This window comes from Epinephelus fuscoguttatus, linkage group LG23 (assembly GCF_011397635.1).
Source record: "Epinephelus fuscoguttatus linkage group LG23, E.fuscoguttatus.final_Chr_v1".
Taxonomy (NCBI): Eukaryota; Metazoa; Chordata; class Actinopteri; order Perciformes; family Serranidae; genus Epinephelus; species Epinephelus fuscoguttatus.
This window is the reverse complement of record NC_064774.1, coordinates 9,655,159-9,671,146: the sequence shown is the minus strand read 5'-3', so window position 1 is coordinate 9,671,146 and position 15,988 is coordinate 9,655,159. Positions and strand designations below refer to the sequence as shown.

The 15,988-nt window shown below is 42.6% G+C and overlaps 1 protein-coding gene across 2 annotated transcripts in view; it reads left to right on the top strand.

Moving 5' to 3' along the window:
* Positions 1 to 15,988, top strand: part of acap1 (ArfGAP with coiled-coil, ankyrin repeat and PH domains 1) — a 36,507-nt gene that overhangs the window by 12,588 nt on the left and 7,931 nt on the right. For both annotated transcript variants that reach the window (XR_007448584.1, XM_049568075.1), the window contains exons 6-20: positions 249 to 432; positions 2,822 to 2,866; positions 2,983 to 3,078; positions 7,635 to 7,709; positions 7,838 to 7,950; positions 8,176 to 8,227; positions 9,538 to 9,638; positions 9,815 to 9,926; positions 10,074 to 10,297; positions 10,379 to 10,448; positions 10,631 to 10,725; positions 14,391 to 14,584; positions 14,848 to 14,892; positions 15,025 to 15,197; positions 15,763 to 15,872. Coding sequence is in view for 1 of the 2 variants with exons in the window: in XM_049568075.1 (XP_049424032.1) it covers positions 249 to 432; positions 2,822 to 2,866; positions 2,983 to 3,078; positions 7,635 to 7,709; positions 7,838 to 7,950; positions 8,176 to 8,227; positions 9,538 to 9,638; positions 9,815 to 9,926; positions 10,074 to 10,297; positions 10,379 to 10,448; positions 10,631 to 10,725; positions 14,391 to 14,584; positions 14,848 to 14,892; positions 15,025 to 15,197; positions 15,763 to 15,872 (1,689 nt within the window). In the remaining variant the exon portion in view is untranslated. The remainder of the gene's footprint in view (positions 1 to 248; positions 433 to 2,821; positions 2,867 to 2,982; positions 3,079 to 7,634; positions 7,710 to 7,837; positions 7,951 to 8,175; positions 8,228 to 9,537; positions 9,639 to 9,814; positions 9,927 to 10,073; positions 10,298 to 10,378; positions 10,449 to 10,630; positions 10,726 to 14,390; positions 14,585 to 14,847; positions 14,893 to 15,024; positions 15,198 to 15,762; positions 15,873 to 15,988) is intronic.

The following is a 15,988-nucleotide window of genomic DNA, read 5'->3' as shown; positions in this document are numbered from 1 at the left end:
ATATCTCATAGCATGTGACAGTAATGATCAGCTGCATATTTAGCCAGTGACACATTCTGAAAGGGGGTTTAAACTCTTTTAAACAAAACTCCAAATTATGTGTTGAGTCCCCAAGATGATAGCCAGTTATCTGTTGTTCCTTCAGCTGCTTAATGTCGCAAACATATTAGTTGAATAAAGGTTAAATACTCAAGGAGGCATGACGATAATACCAAATTTCCCTCTTTCCTTCCCTCCCCATCGCACAGGGATTGTCGTCGGTTCAAGGACGTGCGCAAGGAGTTTGAGCGCGGCAGCGAAAACCTGGAGGGGGCGCTGGTGAGGAACGCTCAGGCCCCGCGGGGGAAACAACACGAAGTGGAGGAGGCGAGCAATGCTCTGCTCAATGCACGCAGGGCCTTTCGGGCTGAGGCCCTGGATTACGTTCTGGAGGTGAGAACGAATGCTGGATGAAGTAAAGATATTAGCTCACTATATCACTTTATGTTTTGGCTACAGTTTGCCGGAGCACTCTGAGCTCCTTGAGTTGAAAATTCCAACTCTGAGCAGAAAAGCACCCATGTCATCTCTTCTTTCGTCACCTTTTTTCTCTATTGTCCAGTTGGATGATTTGAGAGGCGGGCCTTCTGTGGTGGTCACGACGACAAGTTTACAGTTGGTAAACAATGGAGGAGATACTGGTGGTAGTGGTTGCTGGATACCCAGAGCTATACATTGCGATGATAGACAGCAGGTTGTCAAACTGCCCCTGAGTCATCCTAACGTATGCCTGGAAACGTCCATCATGGAGGAGAAGCTCCTGGACTAACTGGTGGTACTCCCCGTGATCCACCCTCTTTTTTGGGGTCTCATGTACCCACACAGATCTGTGTTTATCATCTGACAGCCTCTCACCCTCAACCAGAGCTACAGCAACCTGCAAAACGCTTTCTGTGTGATCAGGGCTTAAAACTGCCCTCACATCTTCAACACTATACTTGCTGAATCTTCTTATCGGCAATCGAACAGAGAACTGTCTGCGTTTCATCAGTTGTACACCGTTATTTTGCAAGCTGCCATTTTCTAAAATCAGGATGGAGTGGATAAAAAAATGCAGTCTCTATTCGCCTTATGCTGCCCTGCCCACTTTTTATTTTTGTCATTTTAATGCCATTGTTTTTGTCTTTCGGTTTAGCACTTGCGGCGGTAGTTGGCGTTGTAGACAAAGAAGGAATTTGGGGACTTTCAGCAGCTACACTGCGGCGATTTGATGATTTTACAGTACCACATCTACCAGCTATCAGTGACTGTGAGGACGACATACGAAAAAACGGGCTGAAAATATCACATATGAGGATATTTTTAGTGACTTGTGTTGTCTGGTCGTGTAAATTGCTCCACTTTGGATAACCAAAAGCAAAGTCTCTTGACAGAACTGCTAACGGGACAAACCACTCGATTGCAGGGTGCTAATTTTTCCATGTCATTAACAAAATCCTGATTTCTTCGCCATAGAACGAAGGAAAGAACGCCCCTGTACAGCTAACTGTAACTCACCTGTTAGCCTGTTGCCAAAGTGTGACACCCAGGACCTCACTAGCGTAAGCTAAGCCCACTTTCATGTAGGTTATAGTAGCTAGCTACAGACCATTGTCATCATTATTTGTTTTTATTGCTGACAGTAAGAATAACTCCAAAAACGCATGTGCTTTTGTAACGTTATGCCGACCGGCTGGTCTCACAAAGCCAGCAGCACCACAAACGTTAGCACAGATTCCCAAATAGGTGTTATTTGGATGAACTGATCACACATTGGAAAACGACAAAAACTTTATAACAGCCTCTTTTTGAAGCTTAAAAACAGCTTTTTGGCAAGGAATGAATGATAAAGCTTTCAATGCTTTAGCAAAGTGATCATACTTACGCTCTACAGTGAATGTAAGAGCACAAAATCATGCAATGTTGAGGCGCCTTAGTTCAAGCAAAGGATATCGTGAATTGGTGGTAGCTTGACGGCTACGTAGGATGTCCTGTGTCGGGCTAGTAATGATTCTTTATGTCCAGTCGGTGGTCTGCAGTGCTTCAACTCCACCTTCTACTATCAGCTCAGCTCACTTCAGCCTTCATCGAGGTGGTACCAAAAAAGTACCAGGTACTTTCCACAACTTCAGACAATGGAAAACCAAATAAGAGCAAGTTGAGTTGAGTAGAGCTGTGTTGCAGCATGCAGTGGAAATGTAGCTTTAGACTCACTGTCACACCTTCGCCTTACCAGGAACTGCACTTTATGTAGCTCTATATGTTTCACATTAGTCTTTCACTGTGAGGGACAGGATGGTAGAGGTGTTTCTATTTTTGGTTCTGCTGCTGTTTCAGTGGTATCTACTTTTATATACCTGTTATATTTATTGCATTTATGTCCTTGTATTGACAAAATCATGTGTATGTCAGTGACCAGTATGTTAATGCCTGCACGCCAACCAGATATGCTGGTATAATAACATTAAAGCTGAAGTTGGAGTGCTAATTAGTTCCCTGCACTCACCAGTCCATTTCAACTTAGACCACACATGTGGGAAAACAAACACACAAACGAAACAAGTTCAAAGGAGGAAAACAGTCTCCTAACTGTGCGTTCAGGTACCAAAACAGCCCGGGTAAGACACACACCAGCGCGTCTAATTACAGTTGTGCGTCTGCTGTTTTGAATGATAACAGGTTTGCCTCGGGGCTTCTCTCCACACTTGTGGTTGTGGCTCCCAGAACTGGCCGGTGAGTTTTTTTTCTTTTTGGTTATGGAAACATGAACACTGTGTCAAACCGCTGCTTCCCTTCGTTTCAGATTAATGTCATCGAGGCCAAGAAGAAGACCGACATCCTGATGGCAGTGAGTTCACGTTGACCCATTTTAAGTTCATTTTGTTGCTTTTGTAAATATGTGGTGTTTACGTCATTTGTGTGTGTAAGAGTTTTTTGTAAATACTTTCTCATGCTTCCTGTCAGATGCTGAATTTGATGGAGGCCCAGGCCCAGCTCTTCCAACATGGCCACCAGTCTCTCTCAGAACTGGACGAGTATCGACGTAAGCTGAGTGAGGAGGTAAATGCTTAATAAAGCCTGACTGATTTAATTTCCCTTGTTGCAGTTCTGTCTTGTAGCAACCATATGAGTTCAGTTTAGGACTAGATGTTACACCCCTGGATGCACCTACTTTAAACTATGAGTGGGAGTTGTAGCGCCATCTGGGGGGGTTGCTGACTGGGAGCCAAAGGGTTAAGAGTAGATGGAACTAAAGGGGGATTTATTCATGTGCGTCAGCTCCAAACCACTAGTCAGTGACGGGGTTTCTGTGAAGTGCTGTAAAGTTTAGTTGATTCAAAACACACATTAAACACACATTAAACATGGCTTAATATATACAATTTCAAACACAAGTACACAAATCAGCTTCACTATAACTCGCAGCATTCACAGACAAACACTTGACTTTATCTGGACATATCTTCCCCACAAATACAACATGCTAACGTTATTAGCACAAGCCTATGGCATTTTACATTGTATAAATTAGCCTAGCAGCTAGTGGACTTTTCCTCTACTCATATGAAGCCAGGGACAACAGCAACATTTAACAAAGCTAATGTTAGAAAATTCGGCTCCATTACAACTCACAAGGTTCACCGACAAAACAACTGTATACTAAACACATTTTCCAATGCATTATAACATGCTAACGTTATTAGCACAAGCCTATGGCATTTTACATTGTATAAATTAGCCTCGTGAAGAGTGGATATTTCCTCTGCTCATATGAAGCCATGATAAATCACACACAAGACTTAAAATGCTATTTTTGTGGAGGCTTTATCTAAAACCCTGGGGTGTTGTTGCCGCACAGTTGTCTACGGCAGCAAATTGCTCTGTGTTCATATTGGTCAAAGTGACGGCTGTGACGGGAGCAGTCGTGAGCGACAAAAAGAGAATCAAACATGCTAGACTTTCTGTTGGAACGTTATGAGGCGACCCAGATTGGTTGTTGTTGTCATCTACTATGACACACTAACCGACATGAAACGATCACGTACGACACTGTGTCAGGCTGATATCGTTTCATCTAAACCCAGCATAAAGAAGTCACTAAAGTTGTTGCTAGTCGCTTTTTAGAGATAAAGTCTGCAAGAACTTTGTCGCGAAGTTTGTAAGTTAGTAACACTGGCAGTGACACTGAGAACCAATCAGAGCAGACTGGTGCCTTAAAGAGACAGGCACTAAAACGGAGTGTTTCGGACAAAGGGTGAAGTCAGGTGTTCCAGCACAGACAGTATGAGATAACTAAAGTGTTTTTGGAACATTAAAACATGCAAACATGATTCTGTGGAAACCAAAATGACAAGTATGAACCTTGAAATGAGTTTAAAAGGTCCTCTGTAAAGAATTCTTGTCTGTGCTGGCATAAAACTTAAGATGGACAGTTAAGTTTTGATCTTGTGGGCAAAACAGTCTCACCACAGGTTCCCTTTAGAAGCTGTTCTGGAGCTTTTGACCATGTCAGACAGAGAGCAGTGTCTTGATGAGCAGGTCGTCTGTATTGTTTGTGTCTTCTGCTCAGCATCATACGAGGATGCAGAGGTGAAATAATGCACGATTGTGGGATTTGGAGGACGAGATTCTTGCTTTTCTGTGTGTATTTTCTCTCAGCTGTGCACTTTAATTGAGGAATGTTGGACAGTTTGCCTCCTCTGGTCTCTAACAATGAGTCAAATGAAAGAGTGCAGACATTTTAGGAGACATAAAGTAGTTTTAAAATGTTTGATTTGCTTTAAGGGAGATGCATGATATTGGTAAGATGCGTAGATTGTAAACAGAAACATAATTGTGTACAATAATGGTGGTAACTTTGAGATAAGACCCAAAATTTAAGACTGGGTAAGTTGCATCAGATGAGTTCCTGGCATCTCTCTAAAGGGGGCGGGGCCGAGGAGTCACAAGATGACATCACACTGTCATCGTGACAGGAAAAAGTGAGCAACAACAGGAAATATTTCACGTCTGTTTGAGTGTGAATGTGTGTGTGTGTGTGTGTGTGTGTGTGTGTGTGTGTGTGTGTGTGTGTGTCCCTGCTCTCTGACTGTCCAAACTGGAAAAACTTTTTGCACCGTCAGCCTTGAACATCAGCAGGATTACTGTCGAGTGTTTTTGCTAAATGAAAAGAATTTCAAACAGGAAATGAGTTTGTCAACATTCACTGGCCGAATCAAAACCGCACAAAAGCTCTTCCTGTTTCAACAGGAAATGATAGGAACAAGAATAAGCAGATGAGAGAGAGACACCAAGGAATAAAACACTGTTATCGTTCAGTTTGAGACAGGATGTAGGACGAGCTTCAACACTTCCTAATCCCTGTTTCCTGAAGAGCAAAGACTGCAGGAGTGAACCCTGAACTTGTTGGTGTCTCTGTGTTTATGTCTTTCTCACAGAGGCAAACATGTTGGAGAGGAAAAGGAAAGCGAAAAGGGGAGAGTTGTCCTTGAGTGCAGTGAAAAGACAGACGAGACAACAGCTGAATAGGCACGAATAGAAAAGAGAAAAACATATGCTCGTAAATCAGAGTCCTGCGACAGCACGTTAGAAACATTGTATGTTCAAAAAAATACAAAGCTGGAGAAAGTGGGTCATAATCCAAGAACAAACTCAGTATTTCCAAGATTATAGACATAAATTGATGAGAAAAAAAACTCCTAGATTGAGAAATAACCTTCAGGGATTTCTGCCAGGAGGTCAGGGGATGTAGCATAAAGATTGACCAAGTCCATGTAGAGAGGAAGTTGTGGTGGATGAATGTGTCAGACACAGAACTTTCACCCAGGAGACAGACCTCCATGTCCTGTGTGAGTCAGTATTTGCTCATTACGTTCAGTTTTAGGGATGTATGAAGCTGCTTAATGCACACTGTGTAGATTAACTTTAACAGAATAGCTGAATAGGCCTGTTTGTGGATGATAGAGCGTTGCAAAATATACAGCAACGTGGTTCCTTGACCAAAAAAATGACCGGAAAATGACAAAAAAAAAAAGTCCTCTCTTTATCGCTTTATGACTTTTCTTGTAAATTTATGACTTTAAATTCTTTCCTGACTTTGACGCTTTCCAAGTTTTTTCCCATGAATTCATGACATTTTTTTCTTGTACATTTACAACTTTAGTCTCAAAGAATATGCAGTTTTTTTTTCTCACGTTATTTTATGAGTTTAATTTTGGAAATACTGAGTTTTTTCTTATAAATTTACAACCTTAATCTCAGAGAATATCCATGTTTTTCCCCCATAGATTTGAAACTTTAATTTCAGAAATTCTGTTTTGTGTTTGTTTATTTTGTAAATTTCCAACTTTAATCTCAGAGAATATTCACGTGTTTTTCCCATATATTCACAACTTTAATCTCGGAAATTATGAGTTTTTCTTGGTAAATTCACAACTTTTATCAGAGAATATCCCATTTTTTTCTATCGAGTTCAGGACTTTAATCTCAGAAGTTCTTTTTGTGTGTTTGTTTGTTTGTTTGTTTGTCTGTTTGTTTTGGTAAATCTTAAAGAGTATTCTAGATTTTTCTTATAAATTCAGGACTTTAATCTTAGGAATTCTATTTTTTGGGGGGTGTAAATTTACAGCTTTAATTTCAGAGAATATCCAAGTTTTTTCCCCCACATATTTACGACTTAAATCTTTGAAGTTTTGGGGTCTTTTCTTGTAAATTTACCAGTTTAATCTCTGAAGTTCTTTTTTTTTTTGATAAATTTACAGCTTTAATTTCAGAGAATATCCAAGTTTTTTTCCCCTCCTCCACATATTTTCAATTTAAATCGTTTAAGTTTGGGGTCTTGTCTTGTAAATTAACTACTTTAATATCAGAGACTATTCTAGATTTTTCTTGTAAATTCACAACTTTAATCTCACAGAAAATCCAAGTTTTTTCCCCCCACATATTTACGACTTAAATCTTTGAAGTTTTGGGTCTTTTCTCATAAAACTACCACTTTAATCTCAGAGAATATTCTAGATTTTCTTGTAAATTCAAGACTTTAATACCAGAAGTTCTATTTGTTTCTATTTGTTTTCTTAAATCTCAGAGAATATCCATGATTTTTTTCTCATAAATTTATGACATTAATATCAGAAATTCTGGTCATTCAACAGGTTTTCAGAGCACTTGTTTGAGCCAATATTTTCATTTTATTTCTAAGACCCCAATCTGTTTTTACCAATTTCCACATTTCTAGGTTTTCTTTAGCTTCACTCAGTCAATTTAAATTAAAAGTTTTGTTGTTGTATTATTTTGGATTATGTAGGATTTGTATTTTGCTCAGGACTGGATGATGTCGAAGTGTATAATAGCTCAAATAAGTGTTATAAATGTTTGACGTTGCTTTAAGCCCTTGTTTTGGTAATTAGCCCCCTGATGTGCTGTTAAATAAAGCACTTAATCACTTTCACTTAGCTGAGCAAAAAACTGCAAATCAGTTAATGTATCAGAGAGCTCAGGAGATTATACATCAGAGCTCTTAATGGTGAGTTATTAGGAATGGAATCATGCACATCATTTAAAAATCGATATCTGTGTCTGGAGAATGACCTCTGTGTCTGTTCCTGTTTTAATAGCACACTCAGTTTGTCCTAAACTCTGCTCGGGAGAAGAGGGACATGGAGCAAAGACACGCTGCAATCAAGAAAAAGGTGATACAAAAACACTTTCATGCTTTTACACATATAAATCTACATTTTAAACCACAATTTAAAATAAAACTACAATAGGCCGGTAAAGGTAACTCCAGTGACACTTCTTTTTTCTTGAATATTTCCAGGACGTGTCCTACGATGACTCCATCATGGATTTCAACGCTGACGCAGCTAATGGGATCGCCATGGAGGGATACCTTTACAAGAGAGCCAGCAACGCCTTCAAGACCTGGAGCAGGTACAAGTTCACCCACAGAATGTCTCACTCAGAACAGCTGCTTTGTCTTTGTGCTTTCCTCCCTCCATACACGTCTCACTAAAAGGACTCAAATGTCCACTGTGTTGGAAAATAGTTTCCTGAACTGTGCTCTGTTTGTCCACTATTTGTCTCTCCTTTATTTTTGGTGCAACAATGAACCTATCCTTGATTTCATGACCTTTTCTTGTTCTCTTTCCGCTCCAGGCGTTGGTTTTCAATTCAAAAGAATCAGCTGGTGTATCAGAAGAAGTTCAAGGTACTTTTAAAGATAATTGTCATTACTGAAAATAAAGTTAAAGCTGGGGAAGGCAAAAAACGGCAGATTTTGAAATTATACCCTCCTTTGTCCTAAGCCCCTCCCACCTTAATCTTATTTTACTGTAGACCTGCATCCAGCTCATTCACTCAGCCCCTCCTTGCCAAGCTGTCTCTCTGTATCAGACCATAAATCAGACAAGAATTAGCTGGCTAACGTTAGCCACCCCACCATCCCTTTGTCTCACTCTCCGCCGCTGCTGCCTGCTTCCCCGGGAGGAGAGCAGGCAGCAGCTCGGAAGAAAGCCCTTCAGTTGGCAGTAGTAGCAGCAGCTTGAATTCAGCCGACGCAAACCCCACAGGGCCGAGTGTCACAGCGGGCTGGGTCAAACCAGTGTAACAGCAGCAACAGAAAGTTCGCTGATCCAGTAGGGAGGCAGAGCTGTCCGGTCCCCTTGACAGTGAGCCCCTGGGCCGAGATATGCTTAGGGTCCCACCTCCTATCCCACATAGGAGCAAGACACTCAGAATCTGAGGTCATTTTGTATGTGTTAATTTCACATGTGACAGTCTGCAAGTAAAGGCCAGCAGGCCCCCTGACACTTTGGGCCGCTTGGCTTGTGCATGGTAGGCCCGTTCAGTAAACCATCCATGCTCAGACCTGGGGTTGGCGCTGGCTGTTGCTGCTAACTGGGATCCGTATATGAAGCTACTGCTTGCTACTCTTCTTGCCAAGGTTGTGTGATGCAGTGGGGAGTGAGTAGGAGGACACACTGTTTCGAGGCTCTAGCTAAGGTTAGTTGGCTAAACATGAACATGAGGCCACAGCTGTGAGCCTTTAGCTCCTGTTAGCATAAGGCTAAACAATTAGCATCTCGATAGTGACACGTTTTATTTTGACTCTTTTCGATCAGTCTGTCTTCCTGTTTTGGGTTGCCTTGCAGTGTAGCCAGTTGTTGCCAATGCTAGCGTAACAACTTTCAGGCTTTCACCGAAGGGACGTGCATTCGCATGTATAGATCAGCCAATAGGAACACCCTCTCTCTGAAGTGACATGTGATTGGCCAAAGTTTTCCATCACAGGATAGATTTTCTAAACCCTGAAAACAGAACCAAGAGGAGGTGCAGGAGGCTAATGTTCTCTCAGACCACTTGAGTTACAGTATGCTCAAGGTTTATTAATGGATTTTTGCCCAATGAAGCCAAAATTAAACTGCCTACCCCGGTTATAACGCCAAACACAGAACACAAATGTTCATTACAACACTCACGGCCTGACCTGTGTGTGTTTCCGGCCTGCGTCTCTCTCAGGACCAGCCTACAGTTGTGGTGGAGGACTTGCGTCTGTGCACGGTGAAGCCCAGCACTGAAAACGAGAGGCGGTTCTGCTTTGAAGTGGTGTCCCCGTCAAAGTGAGTGTGTGTGGGCGAACACGTTTGTGCATTTATGCATACGCCTATCTGAATTTTCATCAGTGTTAAGTGTGTGGATTAGTGTGACCTGTGTAAGAGTGGGGGGGTGGTGAGAATTTGTCCACGTCAGTTTCTCATGTATGTGTGTGTATGTGTGTGTGCATGTACGTGTGTAGGTGTTGTTTGTTGCAGGCGGACTCAGAGAGGCAGCAGCAGGCGTGGATCAGCGCCGTCCAAAACAGCATCGCCTCAGCCTTTCAGGAGCACAGAGAGGACCCACACAGCCCAGTGAGAACACACACACACATACACACACACACTTCATCTTCTATATCTGCATTTGTGGGAGTTTAATCCGAGGAGATACAGAGGAAGTTGTGTGCCTTTGTTCATCTCCTCATTCCTGTCTCTGTGTCTTTGCGTGTGTATTATCAGCGGCTGCGCTGCAGCTCGGTGTCTGCGAGCAGTATGATAGGAGGTGGGGGAGGAGGAGGAGGAGGTGGAGGAGCGGATCAGGAAAACAAGGGCTGCAAGGCGCTGGAGGAGGTCCAGGCCATCCCGGGGAACAAGCAGTGCTGCGACTGCGGGGAGCCTGGTCCCGATTGGGCCTCCATCAACCTGGGCATCACACTTTGCATCGTCTGCTCAGGGATACACAGGTACACACACTTATACACACACACACACACACACACACTTGGCTTGAAACCTTAGCTTTAATGGTTTCCTCCTCTTAACAGGAGCCTGGGAGTTCATTTCTCCAAAGTGCGCTCACTCACTCTCGACTCCTGGGAGCCAGAGCTCATTAAGGTAATTTAACTTTTTAACTGCAGCAGCTACACTAACTCATTAAAGCCTCTTCTGTGTTAACAAACAAGTTCCACTGAGTATAATGATTATGCAATGAATTATGCAATCGTTTTACTTTAAATAAACGCTCAGAATAAAGCAGCAAGCACTGATGGTTTGTCTCATTTCTTTGCTTTCTTTAGTTGATGTGTGAATTAGGAAACACGGTGATCAACAGGATCTACGAGGCCCGGATTGATGAGATCACCATCAAGAAGCCCCACCCCTCCAGTCCCAGGTACAAACTAACCAACGTGCAATCATTTAAAGGGACACTCCAATGATTTTACACATGTGGCTCAGTTAACGCCGGCCGTACAACAAACGAATTCCAAGGGATCTGACTAACCGCTTCTATGTGTGCGTTATTTGCTGTTCTGGATAAAAGGTACAAGTGTAATCTGTGCGCTGACATCACAATGACATCATTTCAGTAGCTGGAGGCAGAACCTGCCTCTCCACCACAGGGCTGTAGGCTACACAGGAGTCTTACAATGTCGTCTTGTTGTGTTATTGGGAGCCAGAATACAAAGAGTCATGGCACAAAACCAGCCGCTACTGCCCGTCAACAAAAACAAAGTCAACTATGGTTAAATGTGATAAGACCAAAGGACTGGACGGAGGCCATCATCAAAAATGCTCACATGTGCAGCACACACCTTTCACATCAGGTTTGGAAAAAAGTATTTCCTGTTGTAGGGATGAATAACGTTATGTGTATTAAGGGTTATCATGTCCACCTCATCAGCGCATTGGCTAACGTTAGCTTAGATAGCAAAACAAACTGGAGGAAACCGTTCCAAGTGTCATCCTCCTTTGTAAGATTGGCGTAGTAATCAGCCACAAAGCTTCAGTAATCCTGTCAGTTACCAATTGTAGTTTCAAGCAGGCATCAGTGGTAACAGAGCCAAACTGTAAAAGTGTGAGCTCGCAGGACAGGACAGGTGTGACGTTTTGACCACGTGTTATGTGTGAGATTTATAAAGCAGTTTGCTGCTAACTCATAGAAGAAGAACAGCAGCACAAATTGGGGAGACAATGAGGTTCAGAGGCTCCTTACCCTCTGCGGAGAGGATGAGATCAGCCACCATATAACAGGGACGATTGTTGTCATCATGTTCAGCTATCATTATCCTTCAGAAAGCTTTATATGTCACACTAGAGGCTGATATTGTTGTGTTACACCTGTTACACCTCTTTTGCTTCCGTCACCAGCGATAATAGCAGATGAGAGGACATTGGGACTTTATTATTGTGTCGTCCATGAGGCCAACATCATGTGTGGGGTTCCACAGGGTTCTATTGTTGGTCCTGTTTTTTTTCTTCTTTACGTTAATAACCCAGTCTCTGACTGTTTAACTGTAGTTGTTATTTTATATGCTGATGACATCAGTCTGTTTCTGTCCAATAAAGACTTTGGAATTAATAATGGTAAAAATACATTTTATGAATAAAGTGCTTTTTTGTGATTTTTGCCAAAACAAACAAAAAAGGCAGATGAGTGGCGCCACTAGCTAGCTCCCACCCAAGCTGTTTGGTGCACAAGGCAGAGTGGCCAAGGCTAACGGTAGCTAACCCGCAGAGACCAGAGGGTGGGCAGTGGGCACTATGTTTCTGCATGCTAACATGGCTAGCCAGAAAAATAAAAGTTGAGACATTTACATCATAAGCATTAAAATTATTATTATTTTTTTTTAAATGCATCTCTAAGTCAACAGAGTGTCAAACTAAAGGAAAAGCCTTTTATATTTCCATGTTATTTTGCTTTTTTTTTTTCCTTGAAAATGAACTGCTTACTTACTGGTTAATTTGTGTCAGGCGAATTAAAGCAAAAACTGACATGCCTGGCATCTAACAAATCCCTACGAAATACTATATTTAACATATTTAATTTATTTGTTAACGGATTTGGGCATTTTAACTGTTTGTCTGTTTGCAAATAAGTCATATTTGATCTTCCATAATGAGACAACACAACACACAAACCTATCGTCGAGGGACCTTATTTCCAAATATTCAAGATTTTCCAGCATCATGTATTTATCAAACTGTTGACATGTAAATAAGCTGAAAAACACTCATCAGAAACAAACAGAAACCTTCTTCATCTCCTCCTGCTGTCATATTCATGGCATTACATGATGTTTTGCTTCTTCCTGTGGATGGTATATTTGCACATAGATTAAAGACTTAACTTGCCACCTCTCTGAGTGTGAGAGGTTTGGCTCTGAAAAGGTTGATGTGTGTTGAGATCAGTGGTTCCAACATCTGAGTTCTAAATAAAACCGTACCCTCTGAAAAGATCTGTGTGGTTTACAGATGATTATATCAGCGACCTGCCACTCTCTTTAGACTTATTTTTTGACTTCCTCTTCTCCTCTCTGTTGTGTCACAGCAGACAGGAAGCACCACAGGTACATGATACACATGATTAACGTTGTGACTAAAGTGTCCTCCGGAAACTTGCTGTGAGGCTGCATGTCTCTGCAGCATGAGCTTTCAGTCTTATCTTGTCTGGGCGTCTGTTAATTGATTTATTTAGTGCTTCCTTTTGGCATTTTTTTGTTGTTGTGTTGTTTTTTCTCAGTCACACATTAACAGCACAAATATTGTTCAGTACAGTACAGTTAACATAGATTTCATTGTTTTTAAGGCAATACCTGGCCCATAAAGTGACCACTTGTATATCAGTTACCCACCCTGTGTTCCACAGTAAATGAAGAATCCAAAAACTGAGGAAATTCTTGAGGAATTGAAATTATAGGCGACTGCACAGAGCAGCAGCAAAACTGCATCAAAACTTCCGTTTATAAACTCTCACACAACTCGTCTAGTTTAATCCAAGTCTCAGTTCTTGTGTACTCAGTTCTTTGGAAACAAACAGTCCCTCCTGATGAGGAACTGAACGGAAAGAGAAACTTAAAGGTGCTCTCTTCAAAGCCAGCCAGGTTTCACTCCTAACTCATCAGATACTGACGCATAGAGGCACCCTTTAGTGGCGCTATGAGATGCACCAGGCAGCAGCATTTTTGATACTGCGAGCAACTTCCATAGTATAAAAAAGTCCACATAGGGTAGGCAGGAGCAGAGGTGGATGGAACAAACAAACAGCGGACTTTCACCCAGGAGACCGTTTGTGTCACATTTGAAACCAAAGTCAACCGAGATATTTTGATAACAACATAGTAAAGCCCTGCATCTTGTGAGGTATGTGACATATGTCATGTGATGTTACATTACATCAGTAATGTCATGTCACAGTCATGTGATGTTACATTACATCAGTAATGTAACATCACATGACTGGATAAATGAGACTTGGATTATATGCGTCGCCTCACAGCGAGAGGGTTCCTGGTTTGAACCCAGGGTGGGGGAGCCCTTCTGTGTGGAGTCTGCATGTTCTCCCTGTGTCAGCGTGTAGTTTGGCTGTTGTTAAGCGTGGACCCCTATGACTTCAGTTCATCCAGACTTTTTTTTAATTTTTGGATTCTTTGTTCAATGTGGTAGCATGCAAGAAAAACAAATTGTTCTCCATGAGCTGAGTAATTGAAATATAAATGATCATTTCAGGGTGAAGTATTCCTTAGAGCAGCAGAAAGCTATGTGTCTTCTGTGATTAAATAGTAAAGAAAAGAGGCAGTAAACAGAGCTCTTTTTAACTGAATTTATGACTTAATTAAAAGACACTGAACGCCTCGGAGACATGTGTGAAGCATTCTTGTCTCACAGCTGCACAAACAAGTTGTGGTGTCAAACTGAGTAAAACCAGAGACACACTGACAAACAGCCCTGCATGTCGGCTTCTTTTGTTTTGTTTTGTTTTGTGTGAGAGGAGATCGCTGGAGAAAAAATGAACTCCCTCCATCTTATTCTCTCTAATCTATTGTTTCTGTCCCTCAGAGGAGACAAGGAGTCCTGGATCCGATCAAAGTACGTCGAAAAGAAGTTCATCCAAAAGCTGCCAGAGACTGGCAGGAACGCCCCGCTGAGGCGATCCAGCGCCAGGAGGAACCGAGCGGGCACGCAGGACAAAACTGCGCAACGGCCGCCGCTAAAGCCCAAACCGAACCGGGCCACTCTGCCTCGGGTCACAGGTAAACTCAGAGAGACAGGAGTCAGGAATGATGGATGGACAAACCGGCTGGTTGCTTGTTTGTCATCTAGTTCATCACCTTTCACCCTCCTGCTGATGTCAACAAAACAGAAACACACCCACACACACACAATCCCCAAAGTTGGTGATCCAGCAGAAGTTGCTAATCCTGAGGGTGCAACCTGCTGTGTTTTATGTGTGTGTGTGTGTGTGCTGTTGTAGTCAGCAGGATAAACCATTAATCGTGGCTCTCTCTCTCCTCAGGACTGAGCCCCAGTGACTTTGTCCAACAAAACAATACACACAAAGGTGAGATAAAACACACACCGAGGCATACATCTGACCTGACAACAGACACAAGCAGTGTTCTCATTTTTAAACTGAGCCCCTTCAGTAACAGACGTGTCAAAGCTTTAGATGTTAACCCTCTGCTCCCCTCAGATGTGGAGGAAGAAGAGGATCTGAGCGGACTTCACCCTGGGGCACTGCTCTACCGCTCCGCAGCCCTGCAGAACTTCCCCGTCATGGCCGACGCTTTGGCCCATGGAGCCGACGTCAACTGGGTCAATGTGGCCGAAGAGTCCAGCACACCGCTGATACAGGCTGTCTCAGCGGTGAGGAGAGCGTTAAATGCACCATTAAGTTTGATGTTAATATTGATGGTCCCCAGAGGATGAATCATGATGATTCCACCTCTCCTTTAGTTCCCCCTTTTGTATGTGTTAAAAGAATATTTCGGATCTTATGATGTGGGGCTGTGTTAGCTTTGTATCCATAGTCAGTGTAATTCCCACAGTAGATGTCAGTCGGCACGCCACTTGAGTGTCATATCTTCGTTACTGGCAGTTGGAGCCGATTTGAGTTGGAGTAGATAAATACCCGGGACGGCTGTAGAGTCATTTGTCCCGGGAGTGAATGCAGATTGTAACCTTTCCCAGTGAAGGCAAAAGCCAGATGTTAGTGGGTGTTAGTGGGTTTTCTGTGCAGTGGGAAAGGGGCTTCGCTTCCGTGGCGTTACTCCTGTTTGCTTCTCCATACTAAAGGCGTGCCAACTGCCATCCACTGTAGGCAATACACTGTCTATGGAAAGGTTCCTCATGCAGCCCCACTTTGAAACATCCAAACTATCCCGTTAAATAAATATAAGTGGCAACTGGTGTGTTCCTGTTTCCTGACCAGAATGCCCTAGCAGCCTGCGAGTTCCTGCTGCAGAACGGCGCTAATGTCAACCAGGCAGACAGCAACGGGAGAGGACCGCTGCACCACGCCACCATCCTGGGCCACACCGGGTAGAACACACTTTCACTGTCACCAGCGTTGTACACGTGTACACTTTACAAGAGCTAGCTCAAAGTTCAGTTCACAAAGATTAAAAAGGAAAACACTAGTTTACATTCATGTCTTA